Source organism: Microchirus variegatus, assembly GCF_963457635.1.
Source record: "Microchirus variegatus genome assembly, chromosome: 3".
Lineage (NCBI taxonomy): Eukaryota > Metazoa > Chordata > Actinopteri > Pleuronectiformes > Soleidae > Microchirus > Microchirus variegatus.
Window position 1 is genome coordinate 16,301,561 of NC_139804.1, and position 10,704 is coordinate 16,312,264.

At 41.0% G+C, this 10,704-nt stretch overlaps 1 protein-coding gene across 1 annotated transcript; it reads left to right on the top strand.

The window, feature by feature from the left end:
• Window positions 1-997: 997 nt before the first annotated feature.
• LOC310924847 (TRPM8 channel-associated factor homolog) lies at window positions 998-9,757 on the top strand (the record flags this gene model as incomplete). Its single annotated transcript, XM_083886693.1, has 11 exons — window positions 998-1,644; window positions 1,970-2,186; window positions 2,316-2,607; window positions 3,181-3,482; window positions 3,630-3,804; window positions 4,713-4,807; window positions 4,997-5,207; window positions 5,457-5,693; window positions 7,139-7,362; window positions 7,493-7,606; window positions 9,527-9,757. The coding sequence occupies 11 exons, from the start codon at window positions 998-1,000 to the stop codon at window positions 9,755-9,757; spliced, it is 2,745 nt and encodes a 914-aa protein (XP_083742819.1).
• Between the last annotated feature and the right edge of the window lie 947 nt (window positions 9,758-10,704).

Below are 10,704 nucleotides of genomic sequence, written 5' to 3' on the forward strand. Positions count from 1 at the left end.
ACATAACCAGTGTAGGGTGCAGGATATGCTTATTGTTTTGGTTGCTAGGCAACAGGAAGTCTGTCCGGTTGTGGAACTAGATTTACTCGTAGAGCCATGAATAATACTAATACTAATACTAATACTAATACTAATAATAATAATAATGATAATAAAACCTTAAAACAGCATTTATGGAACTGATTTATAAAAGAAATATCATGTTGCAGATTCAATTTTCTTTTAATTATTATTTTTATTTTTTATTAATCCTTAATAAAATACAGACTTGTGGAAAACACTGTAAACAAGGTTATGGACAGCCATTTTTTTTATATACCTCCTCTTATATAAACATTCTAAACAATTTTCATGTTGGACACTTGGACAGAGTAGTTATATTATGGTGTGTGTTTTAGAAATAAATATGTCGTGTGAGTTTAATTTCACACAACACCCACATTACGACAAACAGGCTTATGTCCTTGTTTTTAGTGAGGGTGTTCCTCAGTGAGGTATTTACAATGTAAATGTAGACAGACAGGCGTTGCCACTGATGTTTGATCCGGGCCATCACAGTGTTTGTGTTGCATGCTCTGGTCACTCCTCCTTTTGTGCAGAATCACCTTCCTTGTTTTGCAGTCATTTATCTCATCTGCGCTGTCAGATACTGGAGCACCTGTCTGGGAAGTGCTGTGCTACAGTCTAATTATATAAGAAAAAGACTGTTTCTCTTGCAGGTAAAAAAAACCACTTTACACTTTACATGAATTCTTTAGTTGTAGGACAATTTGCACATTTTTAAACCAAGAGAAACCTTGTACAGAGTAGCTGATGATCCTTTTTGTCTGACATTATATTGTTTTTTACTTGAGAGTCAGGGTTTAGTTTTCTTTCACTTTTTATGTTTAAAAACTTAGAATAAAAAAATGCTCCTGCCTTCACTCTTCACTCTCTCTCCTTCACTCTATACCCTCCATCCTCTTTGTACATTTTCAGAGCACCAGTCATCGTCACCATGTCACACCAGTTCATCCGCAATCAACATGAAGAAGCCTACATGCAGCTGATGAAGGGTTTGAGAGAGTTAGATTTCCGTGAGTTCGGTGTTCCTAGTGACCTGATTCTGATTGGAGATCATGCCTTTCCTTTGGCAATGAACAGCCGAGGCCAGGTGCTGATGGCTGCGTCTCTGCACGGCAAGGGAAGGATTGTAGTTCTGGGTCATGAGGGCTACCTGAAAGCCTTTCCAGCTCTTATAGAGAATGCTCTGACCTGGCTGAGAGGAGATCAATCCAACAACCTGTCTGTGGGGATCCAGAAAAATTCAATGGCACTTGTTCAGAACCTCAACAAATCCCACTTCCAAGTCAAAGAGGTGGAGGCTTTTAGTGGAAACCCAGAGGTTGGTGTTTATGTGACAGATGCCTACACTGTGGGTGCAGACCACAAGGACCTGGTGGCATTTATGAAAGCTGGAGGTGGTGTGCTGATAGCAGGACAGGCATGGAGCTGGACTGCAAGTCACCCAAAAGAGAACACACTGCTTGAGTTTAAAGGGAACAAAGTTTCAGGGGTGGCGGGGATCTACTTCTCTGTTCATCAGGGTGAGAAAGAGGTCCTGCCTGTCTATCCTCAAATCCCATCGTCCTGGATGGCCGTAGTGTAAGTACTGCACTTCTCTGTCTTTGCACATTTAGAAAGGTTACTGTTTGCAAAGTAACTCATTTTTATCTGAGCCAATAAAACATGCTTATTAGATTCCTATCATAGAACTTTTCTGTTTCATTCCGCTTCATTCTGGACTTTAACCCTCGCCCAATGCCATATAAAGAAAAATAATAATATATTGATATCGCACTGAAGCTATTTTTGTAATTATCATTGTAAAACTGATGAAAGACTGACAGACTTGGTTATATTATTTAACTTCATCTCTCATTCTTGGTATATCATATCCACCTCTCTGTCTTCTTTAATCCAAATACAGGATTGGTAAAGATTTTGAGGACGACTTAGAGTTCTTACTCAACGGCGTTTCAGAGTTTGACTTTCGGGGTGGATCTTTATTTTCTGACATTCTGGTCCATGGTCCACTAGCCTTTCCCATCGGAATCACAGAACAAGGACAGACATTCCTGGCAGGAGCCTACTACGGACAGGGAAGAGTCATTGTGATATCACATGAAGGATTTATTGGAGGAGAGGTAGAGTTTACATTATTTATTGACATAATAATCAATGCCTTTATTTGTCAAATTGAGTCCACACTAATAATTTTCACTTTTATATTCGGAAGTTTGACTCATGTTTTGACATAATCCCTTTCATTACAGAAAATAGGTCCGTTTTGGAATAACGTCATTCACTGGTTGGATGAAGGCCGACAAGGGACGATTGGCATAGCCCATCGTCCTGCCTTCAATGGTTTCACCAATTCAGGGTTAAAGTGTGAGATGACACAATTCAAGAAGGACCTGAGTGTGTATGTGTGTACAGCATACTGTGACAAACATGCAGATGACATCGTGGACTTTGTGGCAGAGGGAGGAGGCCTGCTGATTGGTGGACACGCCTGGTACTGGGCGCAGTCACACGGTGGGAAAAGCCCATTGAAAGAGTTCCCAGGTATGATAATGCAGAGCCTGCTAAGTTCATGATAATACAACATGATGCTTGTGGGGTGTATTCTAGAGACTGCTATTTATAGATAATGATTCACATCGAACACAGCTAAAAACTTTTACAGGCACATGCCCTGACACTGACTGTTTGAACATATTTATTCAAACTGCAAAGTACTTCAACTGCACATCTCTGAGTCTGGTTGTGCCACAGATGTCTTCCTGTCGAAAGGGAGCTTTTTCTCTTCACTGATGCCTAGCAGTTGCTAATTTTGGGAAGTGGGGCAACTGTGACTCAGTAGTAGAGCTATTTGTCAGTAGATGAGAGTTTGATACCCAGCTCCTACATGCCAATGTGCCCCTTGTCAAATAGTTTGTGGCAGTAACTGACAGAATATCACATATGGACACATAATAATTAGTTAGATGTTCATGACAAATTTGTAGTGTAAAGCACTGTGAGTGGTCATCAGGACTACAAAAGTGCTTTATAAATCAAAAACAGTTTGTGGCCAAGTTGACTTGAAACCCATTTAAACGGCAATATGCATGTCATGTTTGCTCCCATGTCCTTCAGGGAACAAGATCCTGAACAAAATGGGATTGACTCTGTTGGGTGAAACGATTGGAGGGGGTTTATACAAGGCTCCTAAACCAAGCCAGTTCATCAAAGACAACTACCACTTTCGCCACCTTCTACACTGCTTCGCTGGCCATGTAGCACAGGGGGATCAACTTACACAGCAACAGGAGAAACATCTTCAAAAGCTGGGCAAGGACTGTGCTACCTACTTGAGCATGAATGCTCATGAATGCTCCCAATATGCACAGGTTCTCTCCACACTCACTGAGGTGGTAATGAGGTCAGGCATGCCACAGGTAGGTTGTCAAATAAAATGTATTTTCAGCTACTTTTGTGATAAGCAATTTTTGTTAGATGCACCAAAGCAGTGTTTGATGAATAGTACAACTACAACCAGCAACCAACAATTTTTAATATAGTTATTGTCTTCTTTTTCTTTCTAGGTAAATGAGAACTGTCCTGTGAAAAGTCCCAAAGACCACGTGCTTCTCAATGTGGGATCACAGTTATTTAAGGTTTGCCCAAATCCCGATGCCCTCCTCCCTTACCTCATAAAGGACAACCCACTGATGGCAGTTGTTTATAACCACAAGATCAAGGTTACTGTTCACACAGAAGGTCAGACCTTTTTCTGATACACAAATATAACTTCAGCTTTTACATGTTATGTGCACACTTGGGCAGATGCCTCTGTTTTATTTCATGTAACAGGTGATGTACCATGAAATTCATATTGAGATGATGATCTGTATATCTTTATTTTGACACAAATAAGATCACAAGGTGCAGACAGAGAACAATACAGATTTAGAGTTTCTTCAGTCCACCAAACACATGTATACAATAACTAATAATAATAATAATAGTAATAATAATAAACATTACAGTTTCAAGCTTTACAAATGATAGTGAATCTCGGGGGAATGTATTAAGGAGTGTCAAGCATTTTTTTTTCAATTTTAAGGAAGGCATATTTTACTTTGCACATATGGCCTACGAGTGGATCAAAACTAAAATGTATTAATCGCAAGAGTGACAAATTAAGAGAAAATGAACTGCATATATGGTCTTGTTTTAAGCCAGTGTGTAAGCTCTGTTGCCCCCCTGAAGAATTATGATTAATAATTACTAAACATCACCTCCACCCCTCCACTATCCAACTGTACTGTAGTTAGCAGTAGAATTCACTTCCACTTGCAGCTGTCTTGCTTTGCAAGTGCTATGTTGCTGCTGTGCTTCAGCCTAACTTCTGTCAAGTGTGACATACGTCTATTATTTTGTGAGCAGCGCAGGAATGTCACTCTGTGACACCTGAACAAAATACCCCTATACTGAGTCTTGTGGAGCTGATGGGCTTAATCACCATTGTGTGAACATGATGTCAGTGGCTTGAATGTAAGGACATTCATTTTTATTTAGAGGTTACAGCTTTTACTTTAGCACTTGTCACACCAGAAGATCCATATCTTTATTGAATATAGTGAACTATATAATATAGCCTTTCTGTGTGTTTGTTTGTGTTTTAGGATTGTCGGAGTGGATCAGTACAGGTCTCTACCTCTCTCCTGGTATGAAGACCTACCTTTCCATACCAGAAGAGATGGTCGACAATGGATGGACGGTAGGTACAATCCACAAACTCAAACAAGGCAATACAGTAAATGAGCTCAGATGTGATACTTTTAATATAAGTATGCAAAAAGCTGAAAGGAATTCAGATTTAATCCACCTAGTAAAGTACCACCAAATCTAATAAAATTGCTTCTCTACAGACATATCTGCAGTAACACATATCTCCTGTCGTATTTAGATCCAGATTGGCTGTCAAACAGACACACTGAAGCATGACAATTTGAAGAGGGCCCCATGTGTTCATGAGCGATTTCCCCTCAAAAGTGCCATGATGCAGGTGTGGAACCTTTGGGGGGGGCTCATCTACCTGGTGACCCCAGATAATACACAAGTGAATGGTGCAGAGATCATAGTGCAGATGGCTGTACCTGCACCGTATTATAAATCTGGTGAGTTGGACTCTGTGAAGGTGTAGATTCGGGCAACTGGATTTGCTTGAGATGTGTTGAAAATATTGCACCTTTAATCAAAGAGGCTTCTTCTTGTGGAGTTTACAGGCCCATTGATGATGAATTAGAAATGACATAAACCAAATTGTTTTAGTGGCATGTTCTCTTCCTATCACAGAAAATGTGATGTTATGATTATGTAATGGTTCAATTTTGATTACACCCCCCCCCCCCTTCTGTTAACTTCAGGCGTGACCACACCGGCTGAATGGGACTTGCTACGCACTGCTCCCTCGCCCTGGGCAGAGCTGGAGTTTGACAACATCATCCTCACAGTACCATCAGAAGTGGTTCGAGACCTTGAGCGCCCTGATGAGTTGGCGAAGCACTGGAATAAGATCATGAATGCCATTGCTGACCTTGCAGCCAAACCACACAAATTCAAGCGCAAAGAACGCTTTGTGACAGATGTGCAGATTTCCAATGGTGAGTGGGTAACACTTTATATGACAACTCTGCCATATGTTAGCTTGTTCTAGGAGTTGTCACTCGGCCAGTGGCAGCGTGCAGGGCGAAAGTGAATCACTTTGAATGAATCAGACACTTACGGTGCTTTTCCACTACACAGGTGCAACTTGACATCTTTGCCTCAATGATTGTTTTGTATTCTAATCACTTGAGTTCCTTGAGGAATTAGCCCTAGTTTATATTACAGGAACTGGCAAATTAAATAAAAATTAACTCGCACATAGGGTTGGGTACCATTCATAATTTAACCGATATCCGGTATCTGTATCCGGAATTCGGTACCAGTGCCAAACTGTACCTTGTTTTGGGACTTTTAAATGTTTTTCAGTTGTAAAACAAAGTTTCTCAGTTTCAGTTTTAAATGTTAGTTAGAAATAAATATAGGACAACAACAACAAGACCTGTCTCTTCCACAACCAAATCTTCTGCCCTTTAGCTCTTGTCACAAACAAGTTTTTACACACTCAGCTGTGGACTGTGAGCTGACCGACCGAAAGTTAGCCACATGGCTAACTCTAGCCACAGGCGGCAGGCTAAAGACAAGCAAACACTTTTTGAGGAGTTGCAAGTCAGAGGCTGACCCCGTTTCACTAGAACGCAACATGTCACGGTTCTCTCCGCGACGCTGCGGGGCAACAAAAAAAAGACACACAAATGTTGGTAGCATCATCCACCAACGCTTGCAGTGCTAGTAGTATGTAGTAGCACTGCTAGCATTGGTAGCTGATGCAGCAGTCGTCAATTTCCATGAGTCAAAAACGGTACATTCTTCAGCTTTTAAATAAATCCCATGTTTGACCAGGTGCTTCATCAGGTTTGAGGTTTTTTTCCAGCCCACCTTGCATTTCACATTCTCACGTGAAATCCCAGACATTTCAAGTACCGAAATTTGGCACCAATTCTTTAAAAGTGAACCAATACTCGGTAGAACGAATCGGTACCAAGTACAAAAAGTACCAGCTTGCGGTACCTAACCCTACACGCACATGTGAGCCTGTGAGTGCCCTCAGTGTGCGTGTGCGACCTGACCTAACTGATAAATGTGTTTTGATTTGCTGTGCACACACACTACACAGAAATAAGGGTTACAAAAGGGTCCTTCTACAAGGGCTGAGGTTCTACCTGGAACCATTTGCTTCTGAAAAACCCCAAAGAAACTGTTTTTCAAGGGTTCTTGGTAACACTAATGGTTTCCAGTAATTTTGATCCAGAGAACCCTTTAAAACCCCTTTCCTGAATAAAGGGTTTTAAAAGGGTTCTACCTGGAGTCAAAAAGGGTTCTCATGTGAGGACAAGCCCAAGAACCTTGTATGGTTCTACTTAGCACTTTTATTTCTAAGAGTGTACATGCATTTTTATGCACCATCAATTAAATAAAATAATATGTTTTTTCCTCTGCTCAGGGTGGATGCATGCAGGTTATCCTATCATGACGCACAAGCCTACAGCAGCTAACCTGGTCAACATTGACTTTGCCATGAAACATGGTCTGTGGGGGCCCATCCATGAACTGGGTCACAACCAGCAAAGGAGCTGCTGGGAGTTTCCATCACACACCACAGAGTGCACGTGCAACCTGTGGTCAGTGTATGTGCATGAAGAGGTGTTTGGGATCAAGAGGGAAAAGGTGTAGTAAAAGTGTTTGATATTGAGTTTTATGGTACATTATGACTAATTTCAGTGTCTCTAGACATCACAAATATCCTTTGTTGGTCTGAGCTATAAATGCATGTTTTCAATTATCTTCTTCAATACAGGCTCACGAAGCTATGAGACTGGAAGCGCGAAAGAAGCGAATTCAAGAGTATGTGAATGGGGGCAGGGACCTCAGCAAGTGGAGCGTGTTTGTGGCCCTGGAAACATATATACAGGTAAAGACATGTATTTGATACTACTCATAAACTAACTTTAAACCCTTGAAGGCCAATAATAATAACGAGGCTAAAAGTCTGAAACCCTGATCAACCCCGATCACAACCACGTTTTTGTAAACAGAGATTAGAGAATACCACAGGGAAACCTGGACCATGGGTGAATTCCAATTCCTTGCTTAACCCTCAATCTTAACCCTCAATCTCAAAAATGCGCGCTCCCTCTAGTGCAAGTGCTGTCCCGATTCTCAGAAAAATTAAGTTGAGGGACGAGTTTAAGGCCTGTATCGCCCTCAATATTGAGATTTTCCGAGACCACCCTTGGGAGCAAGGGCTACCCAGAATGCATTGCGTGTTTTCACATAAGGCAGCGAAGCGAGTGCGATACAAATTAAGTATTTTCTTTGTCAATAGAGATATACAAATTATGAAAACCTATGTTTAGGTCCATATTATGGATTACTGACGTCATTGTTGCGTAACATTTATTTTTATTTTACGATCTTTTGTCAATAGCCGGCCGGTGCGCACACGCGATCGTTTGCTCTGGTTTACTTTTCAATAAGCCGTGGTGTGTGGTAACTGTCAGCTGAATATGTCCGTGGTTGTGGTATTTGTATGAGTATCATCTTATAACTAACTGACAACCTAATAACTTGACTGACAAACGGATCGTAATAAATAATCGTGACGTAAATGTGTTCTGCTTCTTCTTCTGTGGAGTTGACAGACTGGACGCAGCTTTCGCGTTATTCTGCCCCCCACAGTCTGAAGACGTATCTGCATTTAAGGGGTGTCCCATTTCTAAGTGACAAAATAACCCTCAACACTTGGTTTTGAGGGCCAGTTAAGATAAGGGTTGAGCTTGAGGGTTAAGACTGAGGGTTAAGATAGGAATTGGAATTGGCCCCATGTCTTAGTTATGCTGCTATAGATCTAGACTGCTGGGGGAATTCCTGTGGTGAACTCACTCTCTCACACTATGAATATGACTTCATTATATGTCATATTCGCCCTAGTTTGTGTCTTTCCTTCCTGTCCTCTCTCTCTCGCTCTCTCTGTCCTCATCTTACAGGCTGCAGGATCCAGATCCAGTTTCGGGGCTATTATTATTATCACTAGCAGTAGTATTATTGTCATTATCATTATGCTATTGTTAAAGTTGATATCTGTATATTTCTTTTTTTAATCAACTCTGCTGCTGCTTGTATTAATGACATTGTAGTTCTATAAACATGTCATCACTGACTCTAACTGTCCTGTATAAACGTATAACTTGATACAATTGTATTTTTCCTTTCACTCCGACCGGTCGAGGCAGATGGCTGCACATCTTTGAGTCTGGTTCTGTCAGAGATTTCTTCTTCTGTTAAAAGGGAGTTTTTCTCTCTCCACTGATGCTTAGTGTTTGCTCATTGTGTGAATTGTTGGGTTTCTCTTCTCTCTATAATATTGTAAAGGTTTCTGCCTTACTATGTACAGTGCCTTGAGATAATCTATGTTGTGATTTGGCGCTATACAAACTGAAACTGAATTGAATTGAAGTGTCCAAAATATAGAGGCAAACAAATCCAAAGTAGTGAGCTGAAAACAAAGTCCAGTTCTCCTTTTTAGAGAAATAAAATAACCACCTTCGCGCGAATTGCTGCTGAGGCCCTAATAACTTCAATCCTCCTGGGCTCCAGCCTTTACCCAGATGACTGGAATAGAGCAACCAAGAAAACAGACAAAACACACGTTAATAATAATGTTGAATCAACAACCATTAACCAAATATATGCACTACAAGCTAGAGTACTTTAAACAACAAAAACATGAAAATGTGTGCATTTCTGTATATTATGAATGTAAAACATGATGATGTGTGGCTGCAGGTGCTTTTGTTACATGCCGTTCTACCTCTTTTCTGTTTGTGTGCAGCTACAGGAAAAGTTTGGCTGGGATGCCTTTAAGAAGGTGTTTGCCGCGTACCACAAGATGAGCAACTTTCCCAAAGGCAACACAGAAAAGATGAACCTGTACGCTGAGACTTTCTCCAAGACTGTGGAGATGAACCTGATCGGATTCTTTAAGGCCTGGGGTTGGCCAGTCGAAACATCCACAGAGGAAGTTGCCGACCTGCCTCATTGGCGTGACCACCCCATGGTCTAGTATGACTGAAATTGCTGCAGGCTGAGTAAAGTATAGTGAGATGGGTTTAATGTGTACATATATGAGTACAGTAAAGAAAAGGTGTTAAACCAGAATATAGTTATATTTTAGATACCTTTTGCTTTGACGATAGCTTTGCACACTTATGGCATTCTGGCTGGTGTCATCCTTAGCAGCTCACTATCATTCCAGTCCCATACCCTAATACAACTTTAGTCCTCGTTCACAGCCTCGTCACCTACCACATTGACTACTGTAACTCTCTCCTCTCTGGTCTCCCTCACAAATCCCTCCATAATCTTCAACTGCTCCAGAATTCAGCTGCATCATCACCAGAACCCCCTCATCCCACCACATCACCCCATTCTATAACAACTCCACTGGCTTTCAGTCAACTTCAGAATTCAATTTAAAGTCCTCCTGCATGCCTTCAAGGCAATCCATAACCTCGCCTTAAACCCACCTGTTTAAAATAGCCTACCCTTGGTAATCACACTCCATTTTCTGTTAACATCTTCTTCATGGTTGCCCCCGGGATCGGAGCGACAAAAGCATCATAAAACCATGTCTAACTTTAACAAACACAGACATGCTGCATACCCACAGAAAGGTCAGAAACTCAACTAAAAGCTCATATAAACCATTCTTATGTTCACCAAACACAGTTAAAACACCGATGGATCAAACAGCAGGAGCGGAAAAAACCTGTCACAGCGCACTCATTGAAAAGCGGAACCGGAGCGTCAGCGTGATTATGTAAACAAAAAAACATCAACAACAACAACGTGTCGACTGGACAGCGGAGAATATGCAGATTTCAACGGTTATATTTTTATCACTTTAATCAAGACCAAGATTCATGGATCCAGCCCCAAATAAGAGCAAAACAACAACTGACTTTCAAGAAATACAAGCAGAAATGTCATCTTACCTTTGCTGTTTATCAA